The sequence below is a fragment of the Bicyclus anynana genome, chromosome 4, assembly GCF_947172395.1.
Source record: "Bicyclus anynana chromosome 4, ilBicAnyn1.1, whole genome shotgun sequence".
Lineage (NCBI taxonomy): Eukaryota > Metazoa > Arthropoda > Insecta > Lepidoptera > Nymphalidae > Bicyclus > Bicyclus anynana.
The window spans coordinates 8,562,107-8,579,443 of NC_069086.1; the positions used below are offsets into that span (position 1 = coordinate 8,562,107).

General features: G+C 36.7%; 1 protein-coding gene and 2 long non-coding RNA genes across 3 annotated transcripts; 1 reads left to right on the forward strand and 2 right to left on the reverse strand.

Annotated features, from left to right (window-relative positions):
* Nucleotides 1-576: 576 nt before the first annotated feature.
* LOC112045655 (uncharacterized) lies at nt 577-2,520 on the forward strand. The gene is made up of 2 exons (XR_002886814.2): nt 577-863; nt 1,064-2,520. It is a non-coding gene; the product is annotated as an uncharacterized LOC112045655 (long non-coding RNA).
* Nucleotides 2,521-3,604: 1,084 nt separating this feature from the next.
* Nucleotides 3,605-9,070, reverse strand: LOC112045633 (uncharacterized). The gene is made up of 6 exons (XM_024081902.2): nt 8,986-9,070; nt 8,353-8,527; nt 7,292-7,422; nt 5,752-5,815; nt 5,220-5,337; nt 3,605-3,976 (listed from the first exon to the last, which is right to left on the reverse strand). Exons 1-6 carry the CDS (start codon nt 9,068-9,070, stop codon nt 3,773-3,775), a joined length of 777 nt encoding a protein of 258 aa, XP_023937670.2. The 3' UTR covers nt 3,605-3,772.
* A 4,223-nt stretch (nt 9,071-13,293) lies between these two features.
* On the reverse strand, nt 13,294-16,113 carry LOC112045648 (uncharacterized). Its single transcript, XR_008250813.1, has 4 exons — nt 15,996-16,113; nt 13,837-14,011; nt 13,574-13,704; nt 13,294-13,357 (listed from the first exon to the last, which is right to left on the reverse strand). It is a non-coding gene; the product is annotated as an uncharacterized LOC112045648 (long non-coding RNA).
* Nucleotides 16,114-17,337: the final 1,224 nt, after the last annotated feature.

A 17,337-nucleotide genomic window follows, 5' to 3' on the forward strand; every position in this document is an offset into this window, starting at 1 on the left:
TTACTACAATTTACAAAATATTTTATTTGTTTACATAAAAAAAGTATATTTACAATCACAAAACTAAATGGAAATACAAAGTTGGCAAATGTAATTAAAATGCTGGAGACGGGCAGCCCTATCACATGTTTACGTACCACGCGCTGTAAGTATTTATTTCAAAAATACGGCCGAGTATACTGCTTGTATATATTTTTACTGTGCACAATGTGTTTGTTAGTGTGTGTAAAAATTACGCGTGTGTGTATTGCGAGTCAAATTTATAGTTGTGTGTAGTGTATGGACACAGAATATACTTAATGGTGTTAAATGTTTTCGATGTGTGAGTTTACCTCGTCCCGCTCAAAAAATGACAGACTTTTTTGTTGGTGAATTTGGGTGCGAACCACGTCCAGTTATTAATGGTCTAAGGGCGCTGTAGTCACTTAGGCCTAGTTCGGATTACTTTAGTATTTTAGTCGAGTAGCATACTAGACTACCGCCCAAAAATCAAGGTGGAAAGCGGTCGAATACGAACGATTTTTGGGCGGTTAATCCAAAAATTGTTCGTACTCGACTAAAATACTAAAGTACGGCCTATAAAAGCACAAACCATAGACCTCAACTGCGTAGCCTTCATAAACGGCTAAAAAGTAGCATTGATGAAAAAGAAAAAAAATAATTATCTGTTTGTCAAGTGAAGTGTCACTGTCAACTTATCATGTCCTACGTCAGAAGAAATGTCAAAAAGATAGGAAAAACAAACAAATATTCCACAAAAATCATAAAATAGAAAATTAAAATAAAGAAATATTGTTATTACTTAATACTGAAAGTTTTGTAATTAAGGGGGTAAATCTCGATTCTTTTTACCCCTAAAAACCGTGAGTACCTATTTGCGATTTTAGTGTTAGACAAAAAAATAAGAACTGATATCAAAATTATTTCCCTACCATTTCCAAATCTAAAAAGATAATTAATAGTCTACCTATCTGGTATTAAATTACTACCTATAGCACGCTAACTTCTTCATCGACTCCGTCGGAGTCTGCACACATGAATATAAATAAATTTCATTTTGTAGGCGCAATGGAAGACCAACCCAAGGTTTTTATGCCTCGTGAGCGACATCCGCCTCCTCAGCCGAGGCCTCGTCAGGCGCCACCAGAGCCGCGTCGCGCCACCGCCACTCCTCCACCGCAACCACGCGAGCGACAGAATCCACCACCACCCAGAGAACGGCAAACTCCACCACTTCCCAAACCTAAAACGGTACATTTACCCACGAATGAATAAACTAATTGTTTTAAAATAAGAGTGGCATTCACAAGATTCACGTGGACATTCACATTTACATAATCCTGCAATTACTGTGATTAATAATCTGTAGAGTACTCGAGAAAACTTGAACAGGTTTTTGTAGTCATTTCTTATGTACATCAACAAACTGACAACCGGGACATTGCTCACCCTAAGACCTCCTTAATCCGGCCCTACCCATTCTTAGTGGACACCTACTAACTATAAACTACCTCCCTGCTAAATTTCATCTATGTACATCAAGTGTGATGAGTGACCTTTTACAATTATACATATATTAAGATTTGCAAAGTTGTACAAATACATGTACATGTTAGTTAACTGTTGCTGCAGATCAAAAGAAAAAAAGAAGAGAGGGATTCTTGAGTTTAGACCCACCATGCTGTTCAAATGCAGATTAGTGGACTGTATTAGTGGGATTGTAATGTTGAACTTTTTTATGATCACTAGCACAAAGCATTTATGATTTGTCAGTTTTCTAATAAATTTACTTGTATTCTTGTGGATACCAAATTAGCTGTGATTTTATAATATTTTTTACATATTTACTCTCGCAAATAGTATTGGTCAAATATTATTATGCGTAATATATGTTTTTTTATTGATAATTGCTACCTAAATTTTATTTTTATTAACTTTGTAATTTTAACATATTACATATAACTTTTTATACTTTTTGAATATACTTTTTACACTAAATACAAGTGATATAATTATATAGAATACACAAAAATTTTGACAAAGCAATACAAAATTATAAAGGTTTACAGGATGGATCAGATAAAATTAAAAGATATTTTAAGCTGTTGCATTATATTAAGTGTTTTAGGTGTTTGTTTCTTGTTAAATTGTAATGTTTTGATAAAAATATTTCATTGACCATTTTATTTTTTGAATTGTTCAATAAAATGAAAAAAAAAAGAAATAATTTTACATAAGAAATTATAATTCATTTACTGTAAAGAAAGCTAAAATTATCATTTCAATTCATTTTATCATTCAAGATTTTCCAGTCAAATCTAAGATTTACCAACTCTCATGGTAAAACCATGTAAAAGTACTAAAATTCACTTTAGTTTCTACCTTGTCTCGAAATTTTGTGATTTTAACCGTCCATTTGGATATTCAGTAATTACTATAACAGTAACATAATATAAGTTATTCAAGTGTTACCTTATTATTACTTTATAAAGCGAGTCGCGATTATATTTTTTACACCTACCTATATTTGTTTTATTTCTTCCATACTTTTAAGTATTTTTATCACCAAAATTCGCGTGGGTATTGTGTGGGATGAAACGGATATGATCATATACTATACCATTAGTTACTCGTAAATTTAACGCAGTACCCAATAGACGCTGAAATAGATAACCCAAAATGTGGACAAGAATATTGATTGCTACCATGTCACTAATGCTGCTTTTTAACGGCATTTTTTCGTCCGTAATAATTCGTCATGGTTTCGATGGTACGGTGCAAGAGTACGATTTTAAAATAAAAGATATAGCGTACGAAGATTCGCCAGTAAATAACCGGTGTAAGGAAGGATATAAATTGGATGCTTGGGGTCTGTGTCGCGAAGTGTGGTGAATATAGTGGAAGTAAAATTATGTAATTTTCATTAAAACCATTGCCAGTGAGCAGCAATTTTTGCTTGTTTTATTTATATGTTGGAAACAAGGAACTATGTAGTATGTAAATAATATACCCGTAGGCTGTGAGGTGCATAATTTTTTAACTAGGGCAGGCATTAATACTTGTAGATATACTTTTAATTAAAATAAAAAAAAAATTTATTTTTATTTATAAATTTATATTTATATTTACATGTATTCATATAGTGCCATGGGTAAAAATGTTGAATAGGTACCTACGTCACCTAAACTCACGCAATAAATATTAAATAGCTTCAATTAGGTCCAATAGCATGCAAACTTTATGTCCGCGACGGTCACACAAGCCACTGCTTAGTATGAATTTATATGGAGCACTAAATAAAGCCCGAGACCGCGTCGCGCGACCACTTTTGTTAGGTGCTGCTTATAATTTCATACTAAGCAGTGGGTCGTGCGACCCTGTCGCGGTCGTAGGTTGTGGTCGCCAAGATCGGAATGCTACCTTAAAGGTTGCCCTCCGTTCTTCCTTCCTTTCTTATAGTTAATTAAGGAGTATAAGTTAAGGGGTATAGTTCCTTCTGCGACACGCGATCGCGACCCACTACTTAGTATGAATTTATATGGAGCACTAAACAAAGCCCAAGACAGCGTCCGCGTCGCGTGACTATTTTTGTATAGTGCTCCATATAAATTCATACTAAGCAGTGGGTCGTGCGACCCTGTCGCGGTCGCCAAGATCGGAATGCCTCCTTATGAGTAAAAATATAGTTAGGTAGGTACCTATTTCTTAATCTAGGCTAAATCGCTTGAGTTTAGGTGCTGTATACCGAATATCTAATCCCGGGTCGTTATAGCTAAGCAGTTGGCAGTAAGGGTTCGATGAATCGCCAGGTGTCGAGTTGTTCTAGGAGAGGGTTTCCAACTGTGATGACGGCACGGGCGGCTAGCTTGGAGATAGCGCCGCGGAACCGAACGGCGTAATCTACCAACACTTCCTCTACTATTGCGTTGACGATAGCGTCGATGTCGCCTCCCCCTATGGCGCCACAAATGTTTGACTGGAAACGAAAAATAAATATATATTGTAAGCCGATAAAGTTTATTTTTGTCGCCGATAGCTTATTAATTGCTTGCGTAAATGTGCCAGGGGTTGTGTTGAGTATAGTAAAGAGTAGACACAGAGAGGCACAATTTAATAAGTAGGTACAATATTAACCAATGGCGTAACTATACCAGTGGAGTTCCGTTGCGAATTCATTGTAGGGATCAGAATTTTTTTTTAAATTTTAGATAAGAGCTAACGGCCTCGCAGGGACTCTTACAATCCGCGGGTCCGCGGCATTTTTTCACTGAATAGTTGCGTCGCCCACTGGTATTCGCACTTATAAAGGAGTAAGAGCGGTTTCAGACTAGCGTTTTATACTCGCTTATGAGCTCGTTTTTGGAATCGTTTTTGGATTTGTATAGGCGCGCCTTTTGGCACCCGCTCAGCTCGTACCTACGACTGTTGACGCGCTTCTAAGCTCGTTGATAGTGACACGACACCACTGATTCGAGCCATTACCAATTCGGCTCACTGCTGAGCTCGAGTCTCCTCTCAGAATTAGAGGGGTTAGGCCAATAGTCCACCACGCTGGCTCAATGCGGATTAGGAGAGTTCACACACACGAGGATTAAGAAAATTCTCTGGTATGCAGGTTTCCTCACGATGTTTTTCCTTCACCGTTTGAGACACGTAATATTTAATTTCCTAAAATGCACCCAATTCAAAACTAGGTGCATATGGCCCAGACCGCATTCGAACCCACACCTTCCAGAATCGGGGGCAGTGGTCATATCCACTGGGTTTACACGGCTGGTTCGAGCTACCACGCCGAAATATGCCAGTTTACGCGAGTTCGGTTTTTTGAAGCGCGTATTGTAGCGTGTAAGCGCTTATGCTGATACGACCGGACACGCGCAAAAAAATACGCTATTCTGAAATCACTCTAAAGTTAAGTTGTTCCTATTTTTAAATGGCGCGATAATATCACAGTAAAAATGTATACAATTGTATACTGTGATAATATTATCTCAATCTTTGTTAAATTCAAATTAATTTATTACTAAACTTTTGAAACGTCAAGTTTGAATATGTTTAGAGAATAGGTACCACCCGTTCGGAAGGCAGGTTCTGCTGAGAAGAACCGGCAATAAGATCAATACCTAATAGCTCTTTTAAAATCGTCATTCTTTACTATATTTATCATCATTAATTTAATAAATTGCATAGGTACTTCTTGTGTGAAGTTGTACGATTACCGTTAGAGAAGGAAGATCGAAAGTAGCGCCCTCTATCCTGTCTATAATCACAGATTTTCCATCGTCCGATTGTTTCAAGAACAGTTTCGCCTTGAACCTGAATCCTTCGACAACAAACCTGTAAAAATTAAATTGGTACCTATATAAATTACATGTACACACACAAGTAAGGTAAATAGGTAATAAGTAGGTATATATTCATCGCTGACAATCCATGTTCAGCTCACTGTTGAGCACGAGTCTCCTCTCAGAATGAGAAAGGTTAGGCCAATAGTCCACCACGCTGGCCCAATGCGGATTAGTAAACTTTACATTCTCAGGTGCGCAGGTTTCCTCACGATGTGTTCCTTTACCGTTTGAGACACGTGATAATTGATTTATTAAAATGCACTTAACTGAAAAGTAATAAGTGCATGCCCCAGACCGGATTCGAACCTACGCCCTCCGAATCGAAGGCCAAGGTCATATCCACTGGGCTATCACGGCTCTAGGTATATATTAAATACATGAAAAAGTATAATTTCTTACTTACTCAGCTTTGCCTTTCCCGTATATTGGTATAGCAGTTAAAATATCACCAGTGAGGTCATAAAGGTCTGTAAACAGATTAAATAAACTTTAAAACAACTTGAGAATATTAGGATAGACATGTCACTGTCAGTCCTTGATTAGCTTAAAACCTATTTAAGCAATTGTTTAGGGAATCCCGTCTAGAGGGCACCAGAGACTCTCGAGAAAAAAAAACACACGAAAATTATAAGTAAATTCAAAATCAGTGTGCCTAGTGGTTTTCAATATTTTCATACTGTTACTATCGCGTTGACGTAAACGCGAATTTATATGGAATTGAAACAGTTGTGCAGTAGTGCCCCTAGATGGCGCTGTTTCAATTCCTTAGAAATTCGTGTTTACGCTACCGCGATAGTATACAGTACACAGTATACAGTAGTAGTACAGTATCAAACCTTGTACCTACATATGTTTTTTGTGATCAAAAGTCAAAATTCATTTATTTCAAATAGGCTTAGTTTACAAGCTTTTTCAGTCAGGTATTAATATTAAACTTAAGATAATGGTGATAATAATCATTCGAAAACTTAAAATTAAAGTTACGAGGGTTCCAAACGCGCCTTGGTCCGAGAAGAGCCCATAACAAACTCATCAAACTGCCACTAGGCCTTCAGGTTCAGCACTTTAAATAGACGTTGTCGTTCGGTTCACAGTTCAATCCTATCTAAGTGCAATAGGTATATTGCTGCACTGCTGCTAAGTAGGTATACCAAGATCGAAATCCTACATACTTTGGTCAAGGTATAAGCGCCTTGTTGGCTCAGTGATTTGATTAAGTGTCTTTTTTTATTCTTTACAAGTTAGCCTTGACAATCTCACCTGATGGTAAATGATGATGCGATCTAAGATGGAAGCGGGCTCACTTGTAAGGAGTGGACTGAAAATCCACACACCTTTCGGTTTCTTCTCGACATTGTACCGGAATGCTAAATCGCTTGATGGTACGTCTTTGCTGGTAGGCCGTCTAGTTACGGCGGAAGCCTCCCACCAGCCTGTCCAATTAAGAAAATCTCAATCAGCCCAGCCCAGCCGCAGATTGAACCCAGGACCTCCATCTTTTAATCCACCGTGCATACCACTGCGCCACTGAGGCCATATAATTAGGATTCAGATCATTAGGTCTTGGGACGGGCTATCAAATATTAAGGTTTCCTTTATTCCAAGAAATTCTCATAAGCACCCTGGAGTTAGTAAGTTAATGGTGTCATCTATACCAAAGTGAAAGCGTTACAAAGAATCTCACACTCGTATTTTAGAATTTAAACTATCGTGAGTGTTATTTATATTAATTTATTATAAGTAAAACACGGCTAAAACTCACGTGATACAACGTCGGACTAGTTTCGAACCCATACGGGGCCCTTAGTCATTAGCTGGTCCTTGCACCGCGGTTCTATCCAAACGGCGAAGCGGGTGCGCGCGCAGCCGCTCGCAGCGCGCGTTGGGAAAGGGGCTCACACTCGCATTAATGATATTAGTTAGGATTAGCGAAACCAACCTACCAGTGCTGATATCCAATCGTGGCACGGAGATGTCGACATCAAACGATAATTCTGACAGCTCCAGGTCACTTTTGTGGACGACAAACCCGCCGATACCGGCCACTAATGCGTCCTTCAGCTCCAAATCGAGGCTGTATAACGAAAAAATCATACAGACGAACATAGTTACCATTTTTGTAGTTCGGTAAGATCAAAACTGTTGTATCATTTTCAAAGATGTAACCTCCATACATAGGTTATAGGTACATACTATAGAATCTCTATAAAAAAAATTGGCTATATTTGTAATATATTCATAAATAATTGAATCATCTAAATGGAATAATAATAAGTGCCTAGGTATTATTACAAAACGATCAAAAGATCTCAGTGTAGATAACAGACAAACTGGGCAGGTAGATAAGTAAATACATACGAGTATGTATAATAGGATACATAATATAGGATTATTTTATATTTTTAACCGACTTGAAAAAGAAAGTTCGGTTCGGTGCCAAAAAACAAGTTATAAAGCCTTTTTGGTCTAGCGCCACCCTCAAACCGATCAATAGAAAGGACATAGGAACGATTTTAATTATTGCTTTTTAGAATAGGAACTGTATGTTAGAAATCGGTTATTTTTTTGTTAATTTTTGTTAAAAAGATTTTATTAGTGTTGTAATCAAAAAAAAACCGATTTGATAATAATACCTACCTATTTAAGTAAAGTACATCCCTACTTTACCTACGTAACTTCCCAAAATAAGGTGGTATCTAGGTAGATATCTAACAGTGGAATCCATAGACGTTGCAGCCGGCGGGGATACCCCAGAGGGCCGTTCGCCCGTTGAGTGTCGAATTCTCAAACGCATAGAGTTTAAATTCGACACTCAGCGCATGAACAGTCCCGCAACGTCTATGAATTTCACTGTAAGCCTGTTAACCCACAATGGCGTGGTAGGTCTAAGCTTCAAATTGCTCGAATCTATGATCCGTCCTTATAATCGAGCGAGGCCTTACCTTTAAAAAACTGATGATGATGAATGAAGGTATAGCTTTGCGATAATTCAATAAATACTAACTTGATAATTCCAGCTGGTATCACCAAGTGGAAATGGTCCAGTTTCAGCGGGTCCAGTGGTGGGATGCCCAGAGAGTCGAACCCATTGTTGATAATGTTACGGAGGATGGTAAAGAACTGGCGTATTAGAACGTTCACGAGTATATTGCGATTCTGGTTAGATAAGTCTTGTATTTCTGTAAATAAACGAATAATTAATTTATGCCAATATTCTATAGAGGAGAGATTTCATTATTTATCTTTTTATTTCATTACTAACGGACGCCCGCGATTTCGTCCCCCATTAATACAAAAAATAAATAAGCCATTTATTCGATACGACGAACATACAGACAGACAGACAAAAATTTTACTGATTCACTCACATTCAGCAACGATCACTAATCACCCACTGATAGTTATTTTGGAAATGTATTTTATGTTTTTTTTTCAATTGACCTCTCTACAGATTTATTATAAGTATAGATGTTTCCAATTTTTGGGCGCACGCATAACCATTAACCAGGGAAAAAAGAGATTGTGGATTATCTACATTTATATTATATTACTTTCACACGTAAGGGGCCCCTGAATTCCGGGGGGCCCGTAACTTTCATACGGCGGTAGCCCTGGATTATACCTACTTGCTACTTACCTCCAACATATATTGGCTCTCGTTTTTCAACATTCGGCGCGGCCGCTATTACACCGCACAACACAAGCATCAATAACAATCTCATTCTGAAAATGAAATTTTGTGATCTATATCTCATCATAATAATACCTACCAGATAATACCGCTATATACCTCAGTGGCACTGAAAATGCGGACAATCGCGATGAGACTAGGTTCTATTTACAATTTTTCCTTGAACTTTCTTTTTATTTATTTTCCAAATATTATGTACCTACGTATGACGTGTTAACTTTGTATGAATAAACTAAATAAATTTAAAAAATAGCTTGCATTTAACTTTCTTTTTCTGTTCAATGTATATTCATAAAATACTTATACAAAATATCAACATGAGACATACATAAATATTCATTATACTCATTTACTTATATTTATTAAATAGGTTCAAAGTAAAGACAACCTGATCTTAAAAGGCAACATAGTGAACACACAGCAAAGTTTCGCTCGCAGGATACTCTCTAGGAACTTAACCCTTCAAACCTCAACTTCAAATAAAGACCGACCAATCTACGCTGAACATACATTACAATTGAATCCAAGATTTATAGGAATATCTAACTAAGACCGCTAAGTCACTTGCTAGCGTATAACATAATGGGCTTAAACTAGAACCATCATCATCACTTCAGCCGATAGACATCAAGAATAACGGCCTCATAGAGAGATTGTGGGGTGCCCAGGCTGGAATGGCGACATCGCACTAGAAAATGCAGTGTTCGTCGACGCTAATAGGTGGACTGATGACATAAAGCGAGTCGCAGGGATTCGCTGGGTGCAGGCGGCTCAAGATTGTGATATTTGGAAGTACTTACTTGAGTGGAGTGGACGTCCATAGGGTGATATGACGATGATGATAAAGATTTTCAAATACCACGATTTACTGAACACGAATACTGAGGCTCTTGTATCCATCGACTCGCTTGATGTCGTGAGTCCACCTTTTGGAGGTCGACCAACACAATAAGGGGTTGGAGTAGGCATGAGCTCTGGTTAGACAAAATAGGATGGTTGTAAGAAAATTATTTCACTCACCTGAATTATTTCAATTAAAATTTTTGAAGGTAATTAAAGGGTAAAGAACGTACAGATAGGACGATAAATAAAACAGAAATAATCAAATTATTTTTTAATCATAATACATATTCATAATCTTATAAATTAATTATATTATTATTGATTTCGTAGATAATATTATAGGTACTAGATCGTGGATAAATCGTATTGTATATTGATAAAGATCAATTATTTGTAATGAGTGCCTCATTATAAGATACGACCTGGAAATTTTTACGGCATTAAAGTAAACAAAAACACTTTAGCACATGAGAAGAAGATATTTCAAGACAGTATTTAATAATAATATATTTGATGTCAAAGAAGTGTGGCTAATATCCGCCAAGAATCGAATTTCTTCAAAAACGGGTTAACAATTTCAATAAATTCATCAACATAGTTTGCAGCAAGAAATCTATTGAAGCGTGTGAGGTAGCTGGCTAGAACGTCGTTGATGATTGCATTTACGATGTCGTCTATATTTCCGTCGAACTCTATGCGTGACTAAAACAAAAACAGCAGTTGGCATAATCTATTATTTCGATCTCGCTAGCTATAGGGGACCGTAGAAAACTTGATGTTAAGTTTCTTCGTTTATAGAACTAAAGAATTGACTAAGTTTAAACTAAAGAATTGACTAAGTTTAAACTAAAGAATTGACTAAGTTTAAACTAAAGAATTGACTAAGTTTAAACTAAAGAATTGTAAGCCGTCATAGAGTAGGGTTTATAATAAAAAAATTAATTAAAAAAATTCAACCGACTTCAAAAACATAAAACATACTGACTAAACTAAAAAGCTAAAAATAATATCATTCTAAGTTCTATATATCATATTACGTACTAACTGATGATCAGTTTGAAGGCGGTGCTAGCCCGATAATGTATTTATTCAAGCCATGTAAGAACATCATCAAGATTTAGATTTTTCAGCCAGTGTTCTTTCATGTAGTTCTTTCAGAAACGGCTTAAATAATTTTTTTTGAAGTCGGTTAAAAATAGCGGACAAGGTGCGAGTTAGACAAGTTAGACTCGCCCACCGAGAGTTCCGTACTATATTATAATTAACTTCGTACTGTATTATAATTAACTGTGTATTGTACCTAATTAACTTTGATTTTTACACAGATTCAATGGACCGTAGACTAACCTATACTATATGGTTTTAATTGTAACTCTATAACTCCACACCTTGTTGAGTTAAAGGATGTTGACAGACAAGCAGACAGACAGACAGACAAGCAGACAGACAGATGTATAACAAAATCTACTATAAGGGTTCTGTTTTTTCATTTTACGGAACCCTAACAATAATTAATCTTGCTACAAATTAAAATGACTACTTGTTGGGTCACATTGTCGCTCCAAATGTAATAGATGAGTAGATAAATAAACAAATAAATACAATAAGACTATAAATTAGGCGAGATTGGACAGGCCCATGCGGAGATATGGTGTGCCACCGTGCCTCGTAAAATGTGGCAGATAGAGCGTGAACAATGCACCTCAATAAAATATATGTCCTTAGTTGAGTCACATCAGCATGGTCACAAGATTTCGTTATCAAAATTAATTACGCATTAGATTGTGATTTTTTCACTTTGAGGCACATTTGTAATTGGCAAACTTGCAGGTTGTAAGTACAATGACTTTGTACAGACACTAGAAAACATTTATAATCATCTCACAAATATGTATCCAGTTGTGTTGATGATGATGATATTAGACTAGCGGACGCCCGCGACTTCGTCCGTGTGGAATTTAGTTTTTCACAAATCCCTCGGAAACCATGGATTTTTCCGGGATAAAAAGTAGTCTATGTGTTAATCCATGCTAAATTATATCTTAATACCAAATTTCAGCTAATTCGGTTCAGTAATTGAGGCGTGAAAGAGTAACAAACATTCATATCATCAAAATCATCAGTTTTCGCAAATCTCGGGAAACCATGGATTTTTTCGGGATATAAAGTAGCCTTGTGTTAATCCAGAGTAAAATCTATTTCCATTCTAAATTTCAGCTAAATCGTAGTAGCGGCGTTATAGAGTAACAAACATCCAAACATACAAACTTTCGCGTTTATAATATTAGTAGGAAGTAGACTAGTAGGATTGCATAGTAGCTAAGAGTCTCGTGGGCTGGTCGCTTTGGATCGTTTGACCGTGTCATTTTGCCAGCCCTGCTAGCTTACAGTTACGCCACTGATTTGAATGTTAATCCTACAAACATAACTTTTCTGTAGTTGATTCTAATTGTCGCACCCGCGTTTATGGGTAAATTATAATCAAATGTATTTATTTAATAAAAGAATGACGATTTTATTACAGAAACTTTTTTTTTTTAGGTAAGTACTTACCTCTATCTACTAGTCGGATACTTACTTCAATTTGGTCGACGCTAAAACTAGGAGTAGTGATATTCTTTACTAATATCGACTTTCCATCAACAGATTGCATCAAGAAAGCTTTTCCACAAAACGTAAAATTGTGTATTTCGAATCTGTAAACAACAAAGTTTTAATTATGACTGAAGTTTGCTGGTACCAAAAAAGCACAGCAAGTTTTTTAGTTTTACAAGACACATAAAGATTAACACCAACTTTGTCTAACCAGTAGGTTAGTTAAATGTTCGAATCAGCCGTATCAATGATACGTGTGAAAGCAAAAAATAGTAAAATGTAATCCACAATCACACTTAATCTGGTTTTTCCCGGGGAAGAAACATAATAGTTAAAAAAAAACTGCTAAAAAAATTATTAAAATTCCAAAACGACCATTTATGAAAATCCTCGAATAATTTAGATTTTTTTGATCTTTTAATTTTTCCACTAAATTATTTCGATCTAAAATTTTAACATAATTTTGCGGGACTAGCCGCTCTTCTATTGCCCCCAAACTCACGATAGCGTGCCTTGGAGGGGCCCTGTATCAAAATATGATACGGGGCCCTGTATCATAATTTGATCCAAGGCACGCTACGCCACTGGTTCTTATGTAGGTTCCTTCTAAGTTCCCTCTAGGTTACGCCAATTTTCAAGTCCTCTCTGAACTGAGGGTACGCAGTAAACCAATAGGTACACATAATATCCTAGTCTGTTTAATAATAGCTACGCAGTTCTCAGTTCGGCGTGTTGCGATATCAGAGGGTATCTACTCAAAGTTTGACCGTTGGCGGTACCTATAGGTACCTAGATTTAAAATCATAAAGTTCTTACTCGAATTTTCCCATTCCAGTGATAGGTATAGAGTCGTAGATATCGCCTTGCATTTCATAGTGCCCTGGAAAATAAAAAAAAAACATGTAAAGAATACCAACTTATTTGATTTTTTATTTAGGCATCTATTTGTAGGTAACCCTCTGTAGTTTTGAATATTTTTAACCACTTAATACAGTACTCACCATAAAACTTTCGTTGCATCGGATCCCAGATTAAAATAAATTTATTTTGTTTAGAAATATACAAGTATTGTTCTATTTTCTACAACTTTACTAACCTGATTTGAATAAAATAGACGGAAAATGTAAACACAATTCTGCGGCAATGTCTTCTCTTGTAAACTGTGTTTTCAGTAGTTCATAATCACCAAATCCAATCAAAACTCCATTAGCAAAACCAGCTTGTAATCTATAAAAAATATAATAAATAAACGTTGGCGTATTTAAATGCACTTATTGTGTGCAATATATCCGATAAAATGTTCAATACTATGTAAACATGTAAGTTTAAAAATATACATAGTTACAGGTAGTTTCTTACCTCAATATATTTGCAGGTGAAGAAAATTCTATATCTGAATAATCAAAATGGAAAGGATCTAAAACTGGCACGTCTTTTTCACAGTTGCCATGTTTTATGAAATACTTGAGCATTTCAAAGAGCTGTCGTATGATTGCATTGCTGTTGAAGTTGCGATCTTCACGCTGAAATATATCTGTTAAACAAAAGAGAGCCATACAAAAACCGTGACGTTTTACCTCGTCAGAGGTTGATTAAAAGTTCCCAAAGGCTTTTGGAGATCTCACCAGCCCATAAACCCTATCAACCAAGCAGAGGTCAGACTTTCTTCTAAGCCTCAGACTCGACTCTGACAGAGATTCCAAGATAACACTTAACAAAATTAAGAAATTAAGAAAACCCTAATCGGCCCAGCCGGGAATCGAACCCAGGACCTCCGTTTTGTAAATCCACCGCGCAAACCACTACGCCACGTAGGCCGTCAAAGATTATTCAAGATCTACATAAGTATTCAGCTTGAGAAATGCACGTATGAATCGTAACTACCTATGGCTTTAGCTTTGGCGGTTTCCACTAAAATAGCTGTCTTATTTTCAAGTCAAGAGTGAATATAGACTTTCCACTAGGTAATCAAGTTCCACTGTAGACTGTATCTTCCACTAAATTCAGGCATTATTACAACAAAGCGTATAACAGCGTCCGTACCTCTGTACCTACATAAAAACTAATTCTAACTCCTCCTAAGACATCAAGGCAACACGCACGAAACGTTTTGCATCAATGTTTCTAATTAGAACTGCTAATGTGTGAAATGTCCGGCGTCAGTATTTCCCGACACGTACAATTTGTGCATCTTCAAGGCAAGAGTGAATAGGCTTCTTCTGGCCAAGCGCGCTTCAAGTTAGACCTCATCATCGCTTTCCATCAGGCATGATTGTAGTCAAGCATTAACGATACTTAATAATATAAATCTGAAGAGTTTGTTTGATTGTTTGAACGCACTAATCTCAGGAACTACTGGTCCGATTTGAAAAATTCTTTCAGTGTTATATAGCCCATTTATCGAGGAAGGCTATATATATTATCCCCGCATTCTTACGAGGGTGAAACCGCGCGATGTCAGCTTGTACAACATAAAAAAGCAATGAACTATTTTGTCTTACAGGCAAGACGAAGTAGACTTTAGGCAATTGCGTTCCACCGTAGACTTCTTCGCTTACCATCACTACAATCAGGCGTTATTGCAGCTAATCGAAATAGCGTCCATATAAAAAAATAATTCTTACCATCGGCATTTCCCAATACAATTACCGTGAGAAATAAGAACACAATAATTTTCATGGCTGTAAGCTACCAACTGTTTGCTCTATATTCGTGTAAGGTCTTAGGATTGTATATCAAGCAGTTTTGACCGTGAATCAATTGATTAACCGCGGGTTGTTATCTTCATAGGTTTCGAAATTGGGATGTTCTTATCTGTTATAATCCACCTGTTATAGTGACTATAACAAATTATTTCGTTTAGATTGATACCTATTTAGATATTTGAGATTAAATTTATATATTACATAAATATGTCAGGCCTTAGTCCACTACCACCATACACAAGGCTATCGTGTCTGTTGTTTTACTTAGAAATATCGAAATATACTATATAGTAGATTAATTAATTACTCATTTATTCATCTGTAGGTAGGTTAATAATATTGTGTATGTCTGTTCTATATCTACTCTATGTCTCAGTAGGTATATCTAGTAATTATTCAGATGCTTCAGACATATTATACCTAAATCCAATCAAAAAGTACAATATAATTGTTGAATCTATCAGATTGCAGCAGGCTAGTTATCAAGAATGGACTGTAAATAAAATAAATGCTGCCAAATGTCAGCGCGCACCAATAAATCTTTCAGTTAAGCCCCATAACGCTTATTGTATGGTGCATTTTAATTGAATTAATTTCCCATGATGATAAAAGAAGCGGAACTACAATGGATGCCTGAACTGTGTGGTATTTGGGTCCTTGACACAATTTTGCCGGTCAACACGTGAAACAGATGTGGGCATATCGACGCTCCCATCTTACCTACAAGTACTTATATATACTAAACCGGACAAGGAAGTTTTATTAAGTGTATAACATATTTTTAGGTGCTTAAAAATAAAGGTCGTAACTCACTTATCCAGCTGATGGACGTCCACTGTTGGACATTGGCTTCTTGTACGGTCTTTCAGACACAACGGTCTCGATCCAGCAGCTCTTTGCACCCCGCTTGATCTCCTCGGTCCACCAACACTGCGCTTTCCCCTAATATCCATCGGCTCTTCGAACTATGAGCTACGTCAGTGACTTTGGTTCTTCTGCGGATCTTCTCATTTCTGACTCGATCACGAAGATAAATTCCAAGCATAACTCACTCCAACGCCCGTTGAGTGACTTTTAGCCTTCCAATAAGGCTCCTAGTTAGCGACTAAGTCTCGGATCCAAAGGTACTGGCAACGCGCACTGTTCGAAGACTTTCGTCTTCAAGTAGGTACCTACTAAGGAATTTCGGACGTAAAGCTGTCGCAGAGTTTCCCGAACGCTGCCCAGCCGAGCTGCGCCCCTATATAAGTGGCACGTCGATTCTCTTTCTACGATCGCTTACGTTTGAAGTTTACTAGAAAGATGTGTGGGAATGACAGATCTTGATCACGTGATCTGTAGATAGCAAATGTCATTCCCATACATCTTTCTAGTATTCGAAGCGTTAATTATCGTAGAAAGAGAATCGACGAGCCACTTGTCTAGGGGGGCTGGATTCGACGTCACCTGTTTCTCGAAATTGGATCTGTCTAACTTACAACCATACAAAAAGATCTCACCCGCCTAACCACATGCTATGAATTCTCAATAATAAATTATGATAATTTATTTTCAATCTAGTAGAACAATGAAAAATTTAAGACCCTTTTAAAAATGGTGATAACTAGCCTAATAAGTAATCTTAGATTTTATCAATTGGTCTCGAACTGGTAGAGACCTATCCTTAATCTACGAATATGTATGTATGACACTGAGGTAATGATTATTTTATACTATAGATTGGTTACGTCCCTACAAAGTCACCGCAAAAGTGATCCGAATAATAGGCTACAACATTGAGCGCACACATTTTTTTTTTGTTTTTTTCATTCTTTACAAGTTAGCCCTTGACTACAATCTTACCTGATGGTAAGTGATGATGCAGTCTAAGATGGAAGCGGGCTAACTTATTAGGAGGAAGATGAAAATCCACACTCTTTTTCGGTTTCTACACGACATCGTACCGTGAGTATAAATTTCCTCTTTTTGGCCTTATTTTTCATGCGCTAGTAACAAATCTAACAGTATTCAATATCATTGTACTGAGTCATGTTGCCAGATGACATGGTGTGAGTTTATAGCAAGGTTACAGTTGCCTAAAAGTAACAAAGGCCCATTTTCAGACTTTTACGATCTGCTGTTCGACGATTGTTTGTTCTATCTGGCCTTGTTTATT